General features: G+C 36.0%; 2 protein-coding genes across 2 annotated transcripts in view; one reads left to right on the top strand and one right to left on the bottom strand.

Moving 5' to 3' along the window:
* Window positions 1-15,503, bottom strand: part of LOC132547369 (WD repeat-containing and planar cell polarity effector protein fritz homolog) — a 32,187-nt gene extending 16,684 nt beyond the window's left edge. The window contains exons 1-17 of the mRNA XM_060211129.1: window positions 15,478-15,503; window positions 13,942-14,159; window positions 13,686-13,730; window positions 12,725-12,772; window positions 11,106-11,176; window positions 10,531-10,590; window positions 9,916-10,036; window positions 9,334-9,467; window positions 8,390-8,467; window positions 4,778-4,878; window positions 4,397-4,459; window positions 3,616-3,715; window positions 2,307-2,343; window positions 1,417-1,487; window positions 999-1,049; window positions 642-713; window positions 69-160 (exon numbers count right to left, since the gene is read on the bottom strand). Of these exons, the coding sequence (XP_060067112.1) occupies window positions 69-160; window positions 642-713; window positions 999-1,049; window positions 1,417-1,487; window positions 2,307-2,343; window positions 3,616-3,715; window positions 4,397-4,459; window positions 4,778-4,878; window positions 8,390-8,467; window positions 9,334-9,467; window positions 9,916-10,036; window positions 10,531-10,590; window positions 11,106-11,176; window positions 12,725-12,772; window positions 13,686-13,730; window positions 13,942-14,002 (1,205 nt within the window). The 5' untranslated portion in view covers window positions 14,003-14,159; window positions 15,478-15,503. The remainder of the gene's footprint in view (window positions 1-68; window positions 161-641; window positions 714-998; window positions 1,050-1,416; window positions 1,488-2,306; window positions 2,344-3,615; window positions 3,716-4,396; window positions 4,460-4,777; window positions 4,879-8,389; window positions 8,468-9,333; window positions 9,468-9,915; window positions 10,037-10,530; window positions 10,591-11,105; window positions 11,177-12,724; window positions 12,773-13,685; window positions 13,731-13,941; window positions 14,160-15,477) is intronic.
* Window positions 15,504-19,346: 3,843 nt separating this feature from the next.
* Window positions 19,347-21,547, top strand: LOC132547358 (kelch-like protein 13). Its single transcript, XM_060211118.1, has 5 exons — window positions 19,347-19,701; window positions 20,141-20,327; window positions 20,527-20,642; window positions 20,767-20,925; window positions 21,324-21,547. The coding sequence occupies exons 1-5, from the start codon at window positions 19,347-19,349 to the stop codon at window positions 21,545-21,547; spliced, it is 1,041 nt and encodes a 346-aa protein (XP_060067101.1).
* Window positions 21,548-22,933: the final 1,386 nt, after the last annotated feature.

Genomic DNA, 22,933 nt, shown 5'->3' with positions numbered 1-22,933 from the left:
CACTCTCAAATCAGGCTAGCCATTCATCAAACTAATTTTATTTTTCAGGTGACTACAAGCCTCTGTACCTGAAGAGCTTGCCAAGGGGAAGAACTCTCTGTGGGCTTGGTTCCTCTGACACTAGTTGTATTCTCAATGAGGTCAAGGCCAAGTCAAACACCTGAATAATTAACAGCATATGTCTGATAATACAGAAAGACTACATTCAAAAAATATGAAAAAGATGGTTAGAGCATGAATGTTCCCATTTCCATGCAAATTTGATAATGTTTTTATGAAAATATTAACAATGAACTTGACCTTTATATTTGAGCTCTGAAACATAAACTTGTCTCAAATATTCTCATGTGTTTGATTGTATTTCTCCAGCAATTAAATCATTATATTGATATCACTGCATTGTTTATATTCTATAAACAGTAATGGTGATCTTGAACTTGCTTTTCTATCAAATAATGATTTTTTCTATTTTGTTCAGTACATTTAAATCCCTCTAGTTACAATTACAGTAAAATGGTAAATTTCTTGGCAGGGAAAGTTAAAACATGATGACTATAGGACAAAAAAATAAAATGTAAAAATTAGTGTCCACCACTAAATGTAAAAGAGTTTTAATGAATTAGACGAGGTATTTAACAGACCTGTATGTCACCTCGTACACTGATCAGGAAGAAAACAGTGCCCGTGGGATGCCAGGCAACATCAGCAGCGATCTGTAGTCACAAAAAGGACAAAATTCTCAGATAGCATGCATCAATAAATGTGCTAAAAATGTCTTCTAAAAGAGCTTTGTATGTATACTGATGAAAAAGTAAATTTCAACATTTCAAAATAAATAAAAAAAAATTGCTTAACGCTGTTTCATAATTAGGGGGTTAGGGTAGGGGGTTTATTAACAAATAGAAAAGTTACTGATAAATACAGAATATGTAAAATCAATGTAATATTTCAAAATATTTCTGTTAATGTATTGCTAGGAGAATGTAAGTGTTACGTACCAAAGCAGCCCGCACCGCTGAGGTAGTCTTCCTGTGGTCATCGATGAGGACCTAGACGGGAAACAATTACAGTATATGTTACATTCCTGTACTAGATATATTATCATAATAAGTACAAGAAGTATGATAAAAATATCAAGAACAATATGATTATTGAATCATGAATTAAGTTAAATCCTGGTTCATTAATGTAGATTTGTTAAAGTAACATTTTTTGTTAATTTGAAAAAAATTGAAGTTTAAGCTTTTGACCTATTCACACATAGCAAACAAAGTACAAATCCTGCTGACCTAAATAAAACAGCTGGGTTCCAAATTCACCTCAATATTCAATGTATAGTGTATAAATAGTAATTACAAACTATTCTATGATTTCGTTATTTATTACAAGACAGGAAATCAAATTTCATAATCTTACCACTGATCCGTCACCACAGCCAAGAATAAGTTTATCCTCACTTGGGTTACGACCTTGACAGGTCAAGTGACCTACAAAGGTTAAACACATTCTAAAACTTGAGGTGGAATAGCACATGATAACCCTGCTTAAAAAACTAAAAACTTTCAAAGTTGTGGTATAAGTTATCTTTATATCAAGTACAACATCATTTCCCAAGCCACAATATGAACTTCTCTCCTGTGACCTAATATTACCTTTCTATATGACCCCTGGAACCTACTTCTCTCCGGTGACCTAATATTACCTTTCTATATGACCCCTGACAGTTACTTCTCTCTTGTGACCTAATATTACCTTTCTATATGACCCCTGACTACTACTTCTCTCCTTTGACCTAGTATTACCTTTCTATATGACCCCTGGCTACTACTTCTCTCCTGTGACCTAGTATTACCTTTCTATATGACCCCTGACAGTTATTTCTCTCCTGTGACCTAATATTACCTTTCTATATGACCCCTGACAGTTACTTCTCTCCTGTGACCTAATATTACCTTTCGATATGACCCCTGACAATTACTTCTCTCCTGTGACCTAGTATTACCTTTCTATATGACCCCTGACAGTTACTTCTCTCCTGTGACCTAATATTACCTTTCGATATGACCCCTGACAATTACTTCTCTCCTGTGACCTAGTATTACCTTTCTATATGACCCCTGACAGTTACTTCTCTCCTGTGACCTAATATTACATTTGTATATGATCACTGGCTACTGCTTCTCTCCTGTGACCTAATATTACCTTTCTATATGATCCCTGACTACTACTTCTCTCCTGTGACCTAATATTACCTTTCTATATGACCCCTGGATGCTACATCTCTCCCATGACCTAATATTACTAACCTTTCAGCTGTATAGCAGTGACATTCGTCCTCTGAATCTGAAACATCAAAGAATAAGTAATGGATTACAGTATTTTTATAAGCAATAAAGAACGTTGTTATAAATGAAAATCAATCAGTCAATTGATAATCCCATTTCAATTTGACGTTATTATTTGAATGTGATTAATATCTTTATCACTCATAGATACCCATCTGCACCTCCTCACAATGTAATCCTGTCACTTCATGGGTACACCTCCCCACCCCCTCACAATATAATCCTGTCACCTCATGGGTATACCTCTCCGCCCCCTCACAATATAATACTGTCACCTCATGGGTACACCTCCCCACCCCCTCACAATATAATCCTGTCACCTCATGGGTATACCTCTCCGCCCCCTCACAATATAATACTGTCACCTCATGGGTACACCTCCCCACCCCCTCACAATATAATCCTGTCACCTCATGAGTATACCTCTCCGCCCCCTCACAATATAATCCTGTCACTTCATGGGTACACCTCCCCACCCCCTCACAATATAATCCTGTCACCTCATGGGTATACCTCTCCGCCCCCTCACAATATAATCCTGTCACCTCAGTGGTACACCTCCCCGCCCCCTCACAATATAATCCTGTCACTTCATGGGTACACCTCCCCACCCCCTCACAATATAATCCTGTCACCTCATGGGTATACCTCCCCGCCCCCTCACAATATAATGCTGTTTGTCACATTATGGGTATACCTCCCCATCCTCTCACAATATAATTCTGTCACCTCATGGGTATACCTTCCCATCCCCTCACAATATAATATTGTCACCTCACGGGTACACCTCCCCACCCCCTCACAATATAATCCTGTCACCTCATGGGTACACCTCCCCACCCCCTCACAATATAGTACTGTCACATCATGGGTACACCTCCCCACCCGCTCACAATATACTCTTGTCACATCATGAGTACACCTCCTCACCTCCTTACAATATAATCCTGTCACTTCGTGGGTAAACATCCCCACCCCCTCACAATGTAATCCTGTCACATCATGGGTACAACTCCCCGCTCCCTCACAATATAATTCTGTCACCTCATGGGTACACCTCCCCATCCCCTCACAATATAATATTGTCATCTCATGGGTACACCTCCTCGTCCCCCTTACAATAATATAATCTCATAGGTACCATGTTGTCACACAGATACACAGCCTTATCCCCTTACAAATATTTATAAACAGCCCATTCATAGATACATAGTCGCCTCCCTTAGATACATACTTCTTACACTTCTCACAGAGTACACAACAGCCCTACCTTGCCCTGTATAATCTCGTAAGTACAACTCTGAGCTGACGTTTCAGACCCAGCCCCCATTGCTTGCTCCACCGTGAAAAATCTGTGTGGTTGCAGGTCACTACAATAAGATTAAAACCATAGTTATCACATATTGCCTACAGAATAGTTAGCGGTATTGCATAGTCTATTTAGCTGTCCAGACTGTGCTGATTTGGGATTGTCCTTAAGTAAGACACCTCACTCTAAATGCTTTGGATGGCATGCAATGGACCTTCCATATGTTGTTCAGTGAGGTAGCTACCAGCAAGTACAAGGAGTCCCCACTTGAAAATGACCAATCCAGCAAGCAAAGAAATTTTGCTGTCAAACCGTTAAAGAAAATTTCCAATTTCTAGATCAGATTAAATCTGAAAATTTTTGTTGACACACAACTATCCACAAAAACAGGTGCTTACATGTACAAATAGCATTGAAATCATACAACTTTGTGGCAGAGATTGCAGAGAATATTTGTCTTCAAGATGTGTTAACTAAGTATTTCTGTTTGAAAAATAAATATCTATAAATAGAAACTGTGAAGTTGACCTTAACCTTGAACTCTTGAAAACATAAATTAAGATAAAAATATACTTACATCTAAAAGTACACATCAATTTTTATCACAAATCCTAAAAACCAATGGGACAAGAGGCAACATGATAAGGCAGACATAGTGTGGGTCATATGGAAACACACATTAAAACCATTAACCAAATCCCCATGAGTTGATCAGAAGTCACACAAATTTTAAGGAAGTTACCTGAAACCAGCATGTATAGGGTCACACTCCGACCTTGTGAAGGTCAAAAGGCCAATGTTTGGGCTGAAACATAGCAACAATAGATAAACTAAATAACACAAAAAAGTGATAAAGAATTTATCGTAACCTTGACAGTTTGATAATCTTGAAATAGGTCATTGCTTTGTATCACATATTCAGCAAATTATCCAGCAAATTCACCTACAAATATTATTGCATGTGTCACTTGTGGAATATACCCTGATGCATTTTTCATTGGCTATGCCAGTCAGAAATCAATTGTGATGTCTTAGGAAATAACTTTACATCATGAATTAAAAACAGCACACAGAAATGCCTTTGAAGACTAACTGACCATTATCAGGTTGTACCATCACATACCCATGTATAGAAAGAAGCACCAGGTTAGCTCTATCCTTATCAGTGGTCATCGGGCTCCATGGCCATGCCTCATCACTGGACGCTGTCCACCACACCAACACCTGGATAGGGACAAAATTCAACAATCACACTAAGCAGCACTATTACCGTAAATTTGCGGGTATAGTGCGCACTCGGGTATAGTGCACAGGTGTCGGACTTAACAAGCGTGAAAGGCTTGGCTAATTGGATAATTAACGGTTCTGAACAGGTAACAAACACGTTGAGTATGAGGAGATTGATGACACCCAGCTTCGGCTGAACGCGTACTATTGCTCAGAAAACGATGTTGTTTTAACTGTCTGAAAAGTTTCAATCATTCCTTGTCCCCATACCTGTACCTACCGCGGCATCCGAAGGTACTTAGCTATAGACTGTTTACACCGATTTCAACATGGGGATTATTGATTTTTTCTCTTTACCCCTGACTCTGTGTTATATATTTATGTGACTGCTACTGTCCCAATGATTATTGATTTTTTTCGTTACCCCTGACTCTGTGTTATATATTTATGTGACTGCTACTGTCCCAATAATTATTGATTTTTCTCTTTACCCATGACTCTGTGTGATATATTTATGTGACTGCTACTGTCCCTATAATTATTGATTTTTCTCTTTACCCATGACTCTGTGTGATATATTTATGTGACTGCTACTGTCCCAATAATTATCGATTTTTCTCTTTACCCCTGACTCTGTGTGACTGCTGCTGTCCCAATAATTATTGATTTTTTCTCTTTTCCCCTGACTTTGTGTGATATATTTATGTGACTGCTACTGTCCCAATAATTATTGATTTTTTCTCTTTACCCCTGACTCTGTGTGACTGCTGCTGTCCCAATAACTATTGATTTTTTCTCTTTTCCCCTGACTCTGTGTGATATATTTATGTGACTGCTGTTGTCCCAATAATTATTGATTTTTCTTGATACCCCTAACACAGTACGGAATATCCTGGTGCAATCCTTATAAGAAAACAGAAACAGCTTGATACTCTAAAAAGTATACATTATTGATGAAATGGTACATCAACAGGTGAACTAGCACAGAAATCAATACAACGGAAGTTAAAGGAAGGTAAACATGGTGAGGTATCAGTAACAGACCAGGGCCACCTGTTTGTGTCTATCACAGTTCCTGTGTAATTTGTCCAGCGGAAGATATATACCTTGTGAAGGCTTAAAGCTAACATTTCAGTATGGTAGGTTCTAAAAATTTATTTAAATAATCTAAAACTAAATTGTGTATTCTTTTTAGGGAGTAGTAATTTTATCCAATTTTCAACCTCTGAAATATCATTCTTCTCATGACAGTCAGTGAAAATTTATTCTGAAGTAATGTACTTTCTGAATTTTTCAAAGAAAATTATTTTCTAGGTCTTTTGTGGATTCTTATACCCTAGGTAAAATGGTAACTAATGCACTGACAGATTTCTATTCGTTTGTTTTCTATTCTGTCACTCTCACTATAATTTTACATACTACATCTATGCTCTCTTTATGTGATGCGTAACATACAGTAAATTTGCTAGTTTTTGTGGTGGATTTAATTTCATTGATCATGTCAGCACTCTTAATCCACGAAATTCAAACATCCACAAACTGTTGATATAAACATCCGTACAAATATATATTTATTGATCTATATTCATCAACAAAACCAAGCGTCCATGAAATAGTAAATTTTTGAAAAATCCTGAAAATAGAGTCCCACAAAAATGAGAGCGAGTTTTAATCACACTGTAAAATTTTGTAAATCTGATATAAAATGTTACAGAAATGATGTGCCCTATTATTTTCAGTTTACCTGCACCTTTTGTGTTTATCAAATCATTTTTTTCTATCTAAAAATCACAAGTGTTACTCATGTGAAAGTTTTTGGTTTATTTCAGGACACTATTCATGTCTCATTCTAAAACTTCACTGTATTAAACTGTAATTGTATTACATGCTTGATGTTTCAGGCTGGTGAAGGTTTACACAAACAACACCAGTGGTAATATCAGCATCGTCTCTAAACTGGACGGGAGAAAACGACACCGAAAACACCATGTACCATATCAGTGACACAGCCCCGCCCACAACCAGCGACCCACATAAGACGCGGATCATTCTATTTGACGAGGACGAGATAGAAATGCTAACGAAGGCTGAACGTCTCACTGTCCTCACCATACAACAACAACTTGACCTACTGGCTGTAGATGAAAAGATAGAAAAAGAGAAAAACGCAAATGTCTTTCCAGACTTAAATGTATCTCCTCCTGATCTACCATTTGAGGAATTATTGGACATGGAGGCAGCCATGTTTGATGACAGAAGTTTGTATTTGAAGCCTAAGGTGTCTGTGCTAGTACCCACATGTGAAAACGAGCTACATAAAGAACTTGTTAGAAAGCTTGACACCTGTCAGGAAAGCTATCTCAATGCTGTGTATCAAAACATCCACCAGTTTGGTTCCAGAATGACTTACCAACCTCATCGTGAGTTATCTACCCTTGAAAGGTTACTAGAAAACATGGATCTATCAGATAAGTTGAAAGTATACATGAACAATCTAGGAAAGGTGACATATGATATTCTAGTCCAAACAGAAATCTTGGGTAATCCCATTGATCTAGAGGTCAGCCAGACTGTGGGGGTCAAATTTGACGGGGATGATAGATCCCTCACAACACGAGTTGATCTTGTAACAGGTCAAGCTGATGACTCGGTGGATGGTTCCGATGTAACGGTCAGTCCTACCATGATGTCGGAGGACTGTAGCTACAGCAAGAACAGTAACTCTGACATAAACGAGAAATCAGAAGAGGAAACCTCGGACTCAACATGTAACTATAGTGATGGTACATTTAACAGTGAAAGTCTCCCCAAATCTGATGAGTTTGAAGACTCAATTATCACAATTCCGTTCAAGAGTCGTCACAAGCGAGCAGCTGTTTGCTTCCTGTTAACCTTACGACAGTCTGTCCCTATCAGAAAATTGTTCCATCAACATCTAGCCTCGATGGGACACCACGACTTGACTATGTATTTGTGTGTGTGTCATTTAGGGCCCCTGGTGGACAACCAAGTGGTTCTATATGAGTATCGTAGCAGAGTCGCAGGCCAGCCCATACAGGGAGCAAATATCAATGAAATCATGAAGTCTTGGAAACGACTACAAGGACGTCTTGTTTTTCCTGTCACACCAGTAGAGGACCTTGTCAAACATTCTATTTATAGATATGAGGGACTCTCAAAAAAGAAAAAAGAAAAGAAACCGAGAAAAGTTATCAAATTGTATATTGATTAATCAGATGAAAAGATAAACAACAATTGAGTTCGTCTTATTTAGTCTGTGTAATCTGGCTATGTAAGTATAAAAACCTGTGTTATCAGTCAACCTGATTCACCCATATCATCCACAATTTAAAGATTCTTTTTAAATCGTGTTTAAAGTTGACAACACGGTCAACATTCATGCTGTATCGCTAATAACAACTTCCCTACAGCAGTTCGTAATCAAATGTCTGTTCTTACCACAATAATTGACCCTACAAAATTTGCCATGTCTGACCTCTGGACTTACCGTGTCTTGTCGGGTGTTGACTGACAGCTTCCGATCCAGACGTCGTCCAATGGGACCCGGAATTTCTACCTGAGATACCTGTCAAAATAACCAAAGGTTATAAGCGTTTCTTTTTGTGTTCTTAAACAGAGTGAATTACATACATCATCTATCTGACATTGAACTAATAACAAGAGATGTAATAATTATCAAACAGAGACATATGTAAAATTGTAAATATATGTATATAGAAACTTTAAGGTATGGCTGTACTTTACACATGTAGATGTACTTAAATTTCTGTATAGATCATACAATCACCCCCGGATGTTGGGGGGTCGGGGGTTAACACTACCTGTAACGTAAAGTCAGTGGGGCTCGGTAAAATAACTGCAGGGTGAAATGGTCATGGTTGGTATTTTGTGATAACTATGGATGGGCTTATTGCAAAGCATGGGCTTATTGTGGGATAAATATGGTATGAAGAGAAGAGTAAACAGCTTATGCAGTCAATATGATACCAGACTTCTCTCCTTTATACACAGTTTATCAAACATTATTTCTGGAGATCAATAATCAACAACCAGTGCATTTATTGATTTATTATCATCTGATTTATGATATTATTGATTTTTTGTCATTATAATGTAAGCAGCTTATAATAATAAAAAAAAATCTTGTATCACTTAAGTTTTGTTAATGTTGAGCTTACAATTTGCTTCACAGACACAGGGACTGTATTGTTACCAGAGTTACTTCCCTTGTCACTGACTGGCTCAAGATTTCTCATTTTAGTTTATTTTCTAACCAATTTCCAAAATTAAACCCCTGACTACTTGAGGTTGGGGGAATTATCAACAAGTTTTAAAGTTGGGTATTGTAGTAGAAAAATGTTTGCAGTTACTTACGTTTGTAGTTAGAGCTAAAAAAGGTCTGTATCAGATTCAACCTATAATCTAACTTACCTTTGGTTCCCAAGCAGAGAGTTTTTCTAGGCGCTTGATTGCCTCCCCTAGTGGAGGTCTCTTGACAAAGTAGGCATAATCCAGCTTATTACGGTCGGGGTACACTGTGATCAGGAATTGTTCACACAGGTACGCTAAGTCATAAACAATACAGTCTATGATATATAAATGTTGATGATAACATCGAGATTCACTATAAATAAAATACCTACTCATCTGAAAGTTGTTTGTGTGCAATTCAAGATATTATATACTGACATCAAAGCGTTTAAATTAAAACTTAAAACTTAAACATTATTGATTTTAGAGAGAGATATCAATCACAACAGCCTCGGAGTGTATGACTTTCGATTTTATTCAGTGCTTGTCAACCTGTTTCGCCCTTTCAGGCTTCTTCTTCATATTTATCTGATTTGTTCTACTGCTCAATCGCCCTGCATACCCTTAGGGTATCCAGCTGAGTAGTGAAGGAAACAACAACCCACCCATATAGGATGAACGGCCTTGGCCTATACCGTGACTCTCTATTATTGGTTTTATTTATGCATAAGTGTAAAAGTTCTGTTCTAATAAGTCACTTACCATCTGAAGCTGCATCTGTGTTGACCTTGGTCATCATTGATTTGTCGAGGAAGACCTTGTCAAGGTCACCACTGTGTCCACTCAGAACATAAGTCACACTGACCAAGTTACTCAGCACAACCTTCAACACAAATAAAAAGGGTTTACTAAGAAACAAGGCAGTAGCAAAAAGGTCACTCACAAACATATCAGCAGTTCAAAGGTCATCCACACACATAGCAGCAACTCAAAGGTTACTAAAAAATACAGCAGTAGTTTAAGGTTACTAACAAACATAGCAGTAGTTCAAAGGTTACTCATAAACACAGCAGTAGTTCAAAGGTTACTCAGAAATATAGTAATACTGCAAAGGTCACTCACAAACAAAATAGTCACTCACAAACATTGCAATAGTTCAAAGGTTACCAAGAAAGTTAGTAGTACTTTAAAGGTCACTCAGCGATAGCAATAAGACAGAAGTTCAAAGGTCACTAAGAAAAAAATCTGTCATTCAACAGTCACTTAAAAATGAGGCATCCATTGAAAGGTACTTCCAAAAGAGGGTTATTTAAGTGATAAACATCAACGATACATGTATATACAAACACTGATATTAAACAAGGAATGAAATTTTACCTGAAGGATTCGCCGACTTCTCCATCGGACATGTACTAGTCTGTGATGTGACAACAAATCCTAAAAACAAATTATATACAGAAATCATCAATCACCATCTTCTAATCCTTTTGATAGTTCTAAATTCAACAGCAAATGAAAAAATCAATTTCTATACTAATGACTTATTAGAATACATTTTAATATATTGGATATACATTCCTGTTTATTAAGTATTTGATTGCCCTTCACCCCTAGAATACTTCAGACCAAATCTGGACAATATCCAGTCTTTGCTACATGAGGAGTAGGATTTTAAAGAACTTGCGAAATTCCCTTTTTGAGCTCTGCCCCTCAGGCCCCTGGAAGCTGAGAACCAATATTACACAATCTTAATTGCCCTTCCCCTAATGATGCTTCTAATCAAACTTGGTCAAAATCTGCTTAGGTGTTCACGAGTAGTATCGATTTTAAGTGGACAGACAGCGCATCATGACATAAACTCACCGGTCCTAGTGACTAGGTGAGCTAAAAACTTTAATTGATGGTATCCATACTCTATGTACTGGAGATTTGTAATCATTAACATTATGTACCTCTAATTCCTTCAGTGTGTCTCGTAGCTTCTCAGGTCTTTTATTCTTAGGAGTCCATGCTATGTCCTGGCCTGAATAAGTATACAAACAAGATCAGATTACTTCATGATAGTGAAGGTGATGTGACAGTTCAATATTGCAGTCAAGACATAAGAATATGACCAATCATTTTTCATCAAAAGTTTTACTTACAGTTACATACTACTTTACATATTTCAACCTGCCATTTTTCTTCTGAACTTCTTTAAGGGTGATTAATTAGTTAAAACTATCAAATTATAGTATACAAAACATACTTTATGACAAAATGTATGTCCTTATTCAAAGGTAACTGAGATCAAAATAACACAGATGGTGATATTGGGTAGCACACACAATAACACAGATGGTGATATTGGGTAACACACACAATAACACAGATGGTGATATTGGGTAACACACACAATAACACAGATGGTGATATTGGGTAGCACACACAATAACACAGATGGTGATATTGGGTAACACACACAATAACACAGATGGTGATATTGGGTAGCACACACAATAACACAGATGGTGATATTGGGTAACACACAATAACACAGATGGTGATATTGGGGTAACACACACAACAACACAGATGATGATATTGGGTAATACACACAATAACACAAATGGTGATATTGGGTAACACACACAATAACACAGATGGTGATATTGGGGTAACACACACAATAACACAGATGGTGATATTGGGTAGCACACACAATAACACAGATGGTGATATTGGGTAACACACACAATAACACAGATGGTGATATTGGGTAACACACACAATAACACAGATGATGATATTGGGTTGCACACACAATAACACAGATGGTGATATTGGGTAGCACACACAATAACACAGATGGTGATATTGGGTAGCACACACAATAACACAGATGGTGATATTGGGTAACACACAACAACACAAATGGTGATATTGGGGTAACACACACAATGACACAAATGGTGATATTGGGTAACACACACAATAACACAGATGATGATATTGGGTAGCACACACAATAACACAAATGGTGATATTGGGTAATACACACAATAACACAAATGGTGATATTTGGGTAACACACACACTAACACAGATGGTGATTTTGGGTAATACACACAATAACACAAATGGTGATATTGGGGTAACACACACACTAACACAGATGGTGATATTGGGAAACACACACAATAAAACAGATGGTGATATTGGGTAATACACACAATAACACAGATGGTGCATTTCATAAAGATGTTCTCAGATTCATTGAGGCTAATAACACTTAAAGAGATGAATATATAAATGTAGATAATATCACCAATATGTACCTTAAACCTAAACTCTTCATTTTTTCATTGACATGATCTTGCGGGCAAAGTAGAGTGAATTACAGACAAAACCTAAGTAGCTTATTTCCCATAAAATGAGTAAAGTAAATACATAGTTTGTTTTTCTTTTCTTTGTTTTTCTCTTTTGTCTATGATAATTTTAAAATGAAAATTTATCTAAAAAATAAAGGGAGATAATTCATAGAACTCCAACATCTCATACACACTTTGTATATCAATATATATATATCTACCTTCAGCATAGTGTTGTCTCTCCTCAAGGTACAGCTGACTATGTGAGGCTGTTACAGAAAAAATTACATTTAACTTGAATTGAACAAAATATAAGGTACTTATCAAAAGCATTAAAAACATATCTAAACCAGGGAAAGTAACATATTTGTTTTAGTTAATGATAAGAGTAGGAGACATTTTGTGCATATTTTAAGACATATATCAAAATCATAAGACTAGTTTAGAATTCAGTAATTTTTAATACCTTGAGGTTCAGGTTTACATCACGCATAAATATGCAAAAAAAAAATCTGAATGCATTTTTTTTACTCATGAATTAAAAAAAAAACATTATGTCTTCTTATGAAAGATACTGAACTTGGTGTTTTGTAAATGTGATAATGGTGTTCTGTTTCTTGAAAAAAAAATTATGACAGCAAAACATGTATAAGTAAGTAAACTTTCAAGTTGGTTTGAATGGATGTAAAACAATTTCAAGCAAACTTTATAATTACCAATGATTAAATTTCAATTAAATTTTTAAAAAATTTACCCGGTAATTAAATTTTAAGAGTGTTAGAAGTTAATCTTTTAAAAAAAGAATTTAATCATTTGTTTATTTATTCAAATTATCATTTTTCTTCAATTTATTTTTTAATTGTAGCAATTTTTCCCCATGAAAATGGTACAGATTTACCTTCCATGTATATATTTCAAATCTCATCATTTTGTCATAATTTTATCAAGAAAATTTTACAGAAAAAACTTTCTTTGTTTTTTTTTCATCTTCAGACATAATCAAAATTACTTGTCTATGAAATAATGGAAATAATATTTTATGATTATGAAGAAATTTGATATATAATCTGTCTGGATTAGTTGGATATATACATACAACATTGTCCTAATCAAATCTCATTTGTGAATTACTGGTGCCTTGACCTGTCTGAATGTATTCATCAACATTATACAGTTACTTACAAGCTTGTTGTTTGTCATGGTAGGTGTGAATACCAACAACATCATCTGTAATAATAAAGCAACATGAAAACACAACACAACATGAATATATATATATCTATTTTTACTATTAACAAAGAGTGGTTTCCTTACAAATACTAACATTTCCATTTTATCATAGGCAATATCTTTAATTACATGAAAAACCATAATACTTAAACTTGTTATATCAAGTCATAAATAACATATTGATTGAACACCCCAGCTTTGTAATTACCTGGCAAGGCTGTCTGGTTCCTGAGTGACCAGGTGAAAACCTCGCCCATGCAGGTGGCCATGGTGTGTCACACCTTGGTCTGGTCCATTATAAATCTGGGGATATAGGTGATGTCAAACATGCCTGATGTTACATGACTGTAATGGTGTATCAGCATTGATTCTAACGGTAAGGATGTGGATCACTCATCGTCTTCTCACAAATTGTAAAACAAACATCTAAAAGGAAACAAACAAAATAAAAATCTCAAATACCATTATTCAATTATTTTTTAAGGCAAGCCCACAACATAATACCAGTATTGGGTTTCTGAAATTTGAGAGTCTCACCAAATAAGCATGCGATCTGGACTAAAAATTATTGTTCAACTACATGCAACATGTGCAATCATATATGTTATATCTGTTCCTCTACCAATAAAAATGTCTCTTAAATTTTGTTCTCCATATTATATAATAGAGATATTTAAGCTAGGAATATACAATGTAATTGGTCTGGATTTCCTCTGTACACTATACACTTTGATAGAAAAGGAGAATGTTGTTGTCAGTTTCACAACTGAATCTCAAAATATTGGCATTGAGGTAATGAAAATGGACTATTAGATACACTGTACAAATGTTATTATTCCCAACGTTGATTATTTATTTCAGTGTCTACTTGGGATCAGATCTGGTACCTCCTCCTTACACATCTTATGCTCAACCAATTTCAGAGCTAAAGAGAAGTTATCACTATCTTAGTGGTATACTGCAGTTATAATATTAGTCCAAATTATTCTGACATTCTATCAATGTTTTTTTGATATCAGACTAGAGTCAATGAAGAGTTCAATAGAAACTCAGAATAATTCAGATTATTATAGTAATTACTAGGGTTACACAAAAGTTATCAATTAAATCTAAACCTTTTTTGATCAGGTAAGAATTTTACAGAAAAAATATCCGAAGTAAATAAATTGGTTAAAATATTCTAGAATTCTTAACCATCGCTAAATCTCGTGGTATTTTATGATCATATTTATAGCACAAGAAAGGGACACATCCTTGTTAATTGGTTTATCGCATTTGGAGGAACTTATGAATTAAATTATCGGAATTCGGTCTGCAAGTTTCTTATAAACCCAGGCGACTCTGTGCACACAATTTTTGAAGTGTGGATTATATTACAAAGTATATACAAAATGTACTATAATACATATAAAAGGTCATGAGCACGGGACCAAATTATAACCTATTGATACTGTAAATCACTGACTTAGATATATATCCATGTAGATATTTGAACTACACAACCATGGTTATATCATCTTGGGTAAATCTGTGATATAAAAACTATCGTTATTCACAGGAATCTTCGTCGAGGAATAGTCATGTCATTTTCATTTAAATTCTGAAAATAAACCGGGGAAATTATACACACAAACAAACAGTTTAACAGAAGGAAATTTCATTGTTAAATGAATTATCACATCTTCATTTTTTTGTTTTGAAAAAGGTTGAATACCTGGTCTATGAATAAATACAACATTCTCACCTGTCTAAAATTTTGTTTACCTCTTACCGGAAACTGAATGTACGAACTAATTTTCATAGTAATAAACGGTTATCGAGATAAAAAAATCCGGAAAACAATAAACGCCGGAAGGTCACTTGGTGCATAACACTAGCTTTGCCAGACAGGTAATCTTTCAAACACGTATTTACACTAACCTAATATTCTGCAAATAATTCCAACATAGGATACAAAGCTGAATGATGAGTATACACCAAAAGATAACAATCAGAGGTTTTATCAAACCATCCTCTAGCATAATGGAATGTTTAATTAATAAAACAACACATTTAGAAAAAACAGTTGTCTAATGCTTATTAAGCAGATTATCCGATTATAAAAAAGATAATCTTATATCATAATTACAAAACATAAACGGATTGATGAACCGTTTTCGGTACATCTTTTACCATGCTATCAATGTGGTCGAAGATGAAAGAGGAATGACGTTAACGTGGCCAGTTAGACAAACAGGTGACTAGCGCACGCGGGAAAACACCGATGACAGAATCCCACGGAAAGATGATGATGTGGCCGGTACTAGGGGAATGCTAATTCATCTACCATATGTGCCGGATTAAGAATGAGTCTGTTTACTTCAGGTCAATGAGTGCATATTTCTGCACCAAGAGAGTAATTCATACACTAATCATATGTATGTGTTTAGTACGAAGTTCAGGAAGGAGCAAATGAGTTTACAGACATCAGAAACAAAGAATACCACTTTCTTAATGTATCAAGCAATGAAGGGACAAAGAAATGAGACTTTTTTTTAATTATCTAAATTCCCCCGGTTATTTTTTTGTATTTCCGTTTTGTTTGTGTATTTTTAAAAAAAAATTATCGATGTATGTCTCTATTTCCAGTTATAATTGATCTCAGTTTTAAAAAGCATAAAAAAACATAACTTCGTATTGTATACTAAAATGGCTGTTGTGTAACTTAATTGCATTTTTATATATCTGTAATTGATCGCGTTTGCTCTTAGGCAGTGCCTATTTCTATGCATTTGTATTAAAGCCTCGATGTAATTATCTTTTTAATAAATGGTAAACCCTCGATACAGTGTCTTTCGTTCATAAAAACATGAACAAAATGTATTTTGTTTCTAAGTGAAATCTCGATAAAGTGATTTCAGTCGTTAATATCATGTAAAAGATTGGTATGAATATATCACACAGGTTCTTTATTTTGTAAAAACCTCTACACATTACCCTGAACTTTCAATCTATTAAGAACTTTATATATGATAATATACGTTTATACGCTGTAAGATCTTCAATGTAACACTTGTCGATCGTCTTACGCCTAGATGTCCCAAGGCCTCTTACTCCCCTCCCCCGATATACTGCCAATACCCAAAACTCCTTTCATAAATGGCAAAATAACGAGATTGAACCGAATAGAAATGAAAGTACTCGATGCATCTCATTCAGTTACTTTGAAACATTGGAAATGTTATTTCCTCAGTATACACAGGCACGTACACAGCTGTACACACGGTAAAATTTGTATCATTTCATATCTAAACTTTATTCGAACCAAGGTTTATAAGATTTGCGTTTGTCAAAACTCCTCCAACGTTTAATGTTAAGAATAGTCAACTTCATTCACAGGTACACACAGACCACAATTTACTGTCTCGTGTATCAGATAGATATAATTAAATAAGAAGCAATCGGTGGCTTCATTTAAATACACATTTATCTTAAATTCTAAATAGGTAAGCGCGATTTTATACGAAATATTTGCTTATATGATATATCGGGTTTTTTTCCAGAATAAGCTTAAGAGTAAAGAACTTTTTACAACTTCCCGGATTATTGTACCGAATACATTGTTAAAGTTATTATTAAAGTACAATCTACACTTACTTATTCCCGAAGTTCAACGGCGATTAAAAACTGCGACACAGATTATAGTGTTAAGGCGATATCCTACCATAACGACTATTTAAAGTACACAGTCGTATTTTTAATCAAGGTTATTAAAACGTTTATTCAATGTGACCAGGATGTAATGTTGAAATGACCCATCGTTTATCCTGAGACTGTGAGTACAAGTTTTTAATGTCGTATTCTTAAGATGATTGTTTTTTTTAATTGATTGATAATTAATCGATCAATCGATACTCAGAAACTTAACGTTAATAACACACATTCACCGGTTAAATATGTATTCCCTTCTACCTATACTGTGTTTATATCAAGTAAGAGACTATTGTATGCCGAATATTGAAAATCAAATTTTGTGACATTTTCAATGATTTTTTCTGAAATTTTTTTTATCAAAACTGGCCTCGTGATTAATGCATATTCATATATTTGAGCAACAGATTGGTCTTTACATGGATTTTGTTGACTAAAGCGATTTGGAGGTCAATAATAACACAAACACAGACATGAGGATGGATCCCTGCTGTGTGTTATTCTAGATAAGACACAGACACACGCGATAGTATCGGGTATTGTTGGTGATTTTTTATTAACCCGTTTTGAGAATGCGTATTTTATCACCATAGGTTTACACTATCCAGTACTAAATGTGACAATCGGATGCCAGTGCACGATCAGAATCCCCATGGGTCCGCGAGACGACGACATTTAACAAATCAGAATTTGAAAAAAAAAAATCCGCCGATTTTTATATTGTGCCACCGAAACTCTTTTTACGAGATTGATTTCGTAATGAGAAACATGATTGGCAATATATATAATAGATTTTAAGACCGTCCTTGAACGATGTACTTTGTAAGATATACCTTCAGAAATGACATGTGATATAAATTCAGGTCTGAAGTGTCCCCGGTGTTCGTGTAATTACATTTAATTTACATTCAATCTGTATCACTACCTCACCTAAAAAAATCAACGTCTAGATCTCTGCCGGGGAGGAGGTGAGAGGTCAGTAAAATGATATAAGTAGATTGATATAAGCAACGAAACAAAATTTGTTCCTATACAACACATACAAATCCATACATGTGAGTAGTGCATTAATTACTTTCTTGGTGCAGAAATATGCACTCATTGACCTGAAGTAAACAGACTCGTTCTTAATTATTCGAACAGTTTCATTTAACCAGCGAGATCAGTACAAAAGAATATGAGATTGATCTTTTCATTCTTTTTGACCATTTTTTCCCTTATGTCTGTCTTGTCTTCGATTTTGGCCTCCCAGAGAGCAATACATTGGGATTAGTCCCTTCCTCGTGACATCCGATATTTTTAGAAATGGTATTTACACTCCCTCGACGTTGTAGTAGTATAACGACCCGTTCACAAGTATTTAGTCATTCTCGGCCCCATCTGTTGTCAAGCTTATCGATATACCATATGTACTGACAGTTTGAAACGAAGGGCAGCGACTTTGAGCGATCAAACTTAGCATATTATGTAACAGGATGCGGTATAGTTCAGTGTGATAGCACTATAATGTCGACTTAGTTCCGCACTGAGTAGGCATACAGTAACATATAGCAAACATCCGAAATTACACATACTCAACACATGCACTCGCACATTTTATACGTCATCGATACTTTCGCTATCTGCACCCCTGGAACATGTCTTGGCAAAAGTGCAGGTTCCATGTGCGACTCCTTGTGGACAAGACGAAAAGACTAGTTTGATCTTTTGATGTACATCAAATGAATTGGAGTATCGAGAACGACTTTATATGGAAACCTCCATTAATAGCGATCTAAAAACAAACCAAACTACATAATCAGTTTCAGCATGTTCTAATACTTTCAACTATAATGTTGATAAAAGCTTCTTCCATTTTCTCTCTTTCAGATTTCTAAATGATCCAAACATATTTCCGAAAAATATAATAAAAATAGTAAAAAGATGGACGACACAAACATCGGTATGAAATCGTACGAGTTCATTTTCCTGTTCAACAAGACATCCGGGAGTCCGAGGGTGCAGTACTTCATGGTGGATCCGTGGACAAAGACCCGGATCTTCCCCAAGTGTAATTCTATCGTATTTAACAAGCTCACACACCTCGTAGGCTTTCGGCCAGTGGTATTGGACGGATGTCTCTACATTATTGGCGGGAAAGACTGGGAGTCTGGTCAGTACCGCGCGCAAACGTGGAGGTACGATCCCGCCACCAGTCGATGGAGTGGCCGAGCGTCCATGCTCGAGGCTCGATGTCGTCATACAGCCGACGTTCTCAACGGCTGTATCTACGTCACAGGTAAGACAAGGAGACCAAATCTTATACTAGAATCAGGGACGTATAATACAGATAATACGTCCCTGCTAGAATGAATAAAAAACGTGAAACATCTTATATACTATCTTTCGAATCCTTTCGTCTTTCAATAAATTAATTTTTATCTTCTTCTAAATCGAAAGAACTATGTAATTTAGGAAAATTTATACATTATGCAACCAAATTAATTATTTAGTGGAAAGACCTGTTTAAGAGTTTGATCTACTATTGCATCAATGAATTCTATAAGTTTACGATGAATTATGAATATAACTTAACTGTCAATACATATAGATATTGAACGTGTATGTCCAGGCTAGGCAAGGAAAAAGACAGAATCTCTTGGATTTTAAAGAAATAAAACAATACTTGTGTATTTGTTGTGTAACAATAAAGCTGGTCCGTGTTTTGGTGTTCGTAGGAGGGGAGATTCACGGGGGAGGTGTGACAGACCTATGCGAGTCGTATGATCCTGTCCTGAATTCCTGGACCGCCATCAACTGTCTGCCCCGCCCCCGGGCTGACCACGCCGCTTGCGTAAACGACGGCAGTCTCTACGTGTCAGGGGGCATCAGCAACCTAAAACATCAATGTTCTAACGTTTTCTGGTAAGTTGTTTGGTCATACGAAGGGCAGACTTTCTCGAGAGAATGATATTTTGTGACATGTAAAATCAAAATTCACATTATTCTTAAATACGTAAATAAGTTATATATATGGACAATATATTGATATATGTAATGAATACAGGTATATGAAACATAATTCGATTTTCACTAGATCTTTAAGTGTCTGTGGTATTTCCAGGGTATATGACGCGGTCGCGAACGAGTGGGATGAGCCCATACAGGGTATAATTTTACCTCACGAACGGGAAAAACACAACATGGTCAGCGTCGGAAAATATATCTACGTTGTATCTGGTAAGTATAAAAAAATGAACTCAACGCCAAAATGTCATTGATTACACTTCCTCTTTTTATGAAAATCTATAGATTTGAAAAAAAAAGAATGAATAAACGGGAGTTGAGTTTTTCTTGTTTGAAGGTCGAGGATTTGACCAAGAGACGTGGTCCGAGAAGGATGAGTCCGCCATTTGTTGCTTCAACACCCGATCTAAGGGTGAGACAAGAAAGGACACCTGCTGGGATGTGTACCATCCCAACGTGTTCAACCCCCGGGCTAACGCCGGTGTCATCCTACTCGGTAAGTACGCGAATAGGTCTGTATACATACATTTCATAGAAACGAACGTCGTGACAGCAGAACTGAGCAATTTTCAATTATGATCGTATTGAGGTTTTTGTTTTTAATTTCAATGGAAATTAATTCCCAATGCTAACTCTTAATCAATACATTTAGCGCTGTTCCAAAGATAAGCGATTTTATTTGAAAAAAAAACACTGACGTAATATTAATCACTAATACATTATTTGTAGAATGTATTATTCTGTATATAGCTACACGCGCCAATAGTACAAAAATCCACACTTAGTGGCAAAAAAAGTCATAGAGAGAAGATTGTAACTGAGAAGGATGTCCACTCACAAATCGTCACCGAAATTTTCCATCGATTTCTTTCTTAACACAAAATTTCATTCCAGGACAACAGCTGTATTTTATTGGCGGGAAAAGCTTCCAGAAGGATTGTGACGTCAGAACGGTGGAATGTTATAACGTGAAGAGGCGTAAACTGCGTGAAGCGTTTACGTTACCAGAAGGGTACAGTTACGTTAATGTTGACTGTGTTAAACTTAGTGTACCGGTTAGTAACACGGATATTACTTTCAACGACCTTCTGCTCTACGATAAATGGATCATGTGGTGACGTCACTGGGCGAATGTAATGGATAAAACTGTACCTTTGGTGAGAGGATATTTTTCAGCTTCCTGTTGTAATGGGGATGCGAATGGCAGATTTGGAATGGAAGTTCTCGTGATTACTGTTAAAATGCACATTGAACGAATTGATTTATAACTAATACAGGAGGTATTTGATTTTCCTATAATTTTTTGTTCCAAATATTTACACTCTGACTGTTATTTCTCTTAATGAATAAACCAACTGGAAATGACATCCATTAGACCATGAAAACACTATGAAAACGCTATGAATACAGCCTTTCACGTGAAACGATCAGCCGATCTCACTCCAAACAGGGGCGTAGCTAGCCAAGCAGGAATGTGTAAGCCCAGGCGAGGGGTCTGGGGGCCGCATAGCCCCTCAGCGGGTCCAGGGCAGGGCCCTTGTGGGGGGCGGGCGGGGTCGGGATGGGGAGGGGGGCTTCGCCCCCCGACAAAAAATGAATTTCATGATTTCAAAGATGTTTTGAATCGTTTTCTGAGACAGTTTTTTTTTATATTTATTTAACAACAAACTTCAACCCCTGACTCAATTAAAGACTTTATTTTGTTTGAAGCTTGTCGATCGACGTCTGTAATCCAGAAGCCTTCTTCATTTTGAAAATTTGCACTTTAACAACATTATAATCTGAAACGTTGAAATGAGAGTAAGAAGCAGAATAGTGTGACGTGTATAAAGTTCCGGAAAGCAATGCACTAGGCCTAGTTATTCAACAATTTTCTATTTTATTTTTTTTCATTTATCAAAAATATTAGATATTTATTTTCAACCTTAGTTTTGTAACATTGTTCGACATACTCCATGCGTGGATTTTTATGTGTAAGCCCAGGCTTCTTCTTTCTTATGAAACTACGCCCCTGCGAAAGATAATCAGTTATATGAATACGCCAAAAACTTTTTTTATATAGTAAGAGTTAGCTCCCTTTGTCAAACATCGCCAAAAGTGACCAATCAACTTTGAAGTTGTCATACTTTTTCAATATCTCGCGTTGCAAAATGACAGATCGATATAATCACTTTTGTGATTTAATTCTCTCGGGGATAGTAAACAACTAACAAAAATATAACAACATGTCAACATAATCACAATCAAACCTATGGCAAAAATAAACAAAAGAAAGATTTCACCCAATAATTTTCACCAACCGCTGCATCTTTTCAATTCCTGTGTTATGAGTCTGTCCATAACGAAAATCGTATGGAAACAGGCCCTTGAATATCCAAATAACTGTTACATGTAAACATAGGTTGGAGCAGGTATGTTGCTATCCAGAAATGAAAATTTCATGATAGAGAAATTAAAATCAGAACGCTTACAATAGGGCTTGGTTGAAAGTGATCCATGTTGGT

Source organism: Ylistrum balloti, unplaced genomic scaffold, assembly GCF_031769215.1.
Source record: "Ylistrum balloti isolate Yb309-2 unplaced genomic scaffold, AGI_CSIRO_Ybal_v1 Utg369950, whole genome shotgun sequence".
Lineage (NCBI taxonomy): Eukaryota > Metazoa > Mollusca > Bivalvia > Pectinida > Pectinidae > Ylistrum > Ylistrum balloti.
This window is presented reverse-complemented; position numbering and strand designations above follow the sequence as displayed.

What these genes read in the sequence shown, in the direction of transcription:
- LOC132547358 (XM_060211118.1), top strand. Translation starts at nt 19,347, where the DNA reads ATGGACGACACAAACATCGGTATGAAATCGTACGAGTTCATTTTCCTG. An exon ending in CGGCTGTATCTACGTCACAG is followed by an intron (nt 19,702 to 20,140) that starts GTAAGACAAGGA and finishes TGGTGTTCGTAG; the next exon opens with GAGGGGAGATTCACGGGGGA. An exon ending in ATATATCTACGTTGTATCTG is followed by an intron (nt 20,643 to 20,766) that starts GTAAGTATAAAA and finishes TCTTGTTTGAAG; the next exon opens with GTCGAGGATTTGACCAAGAG.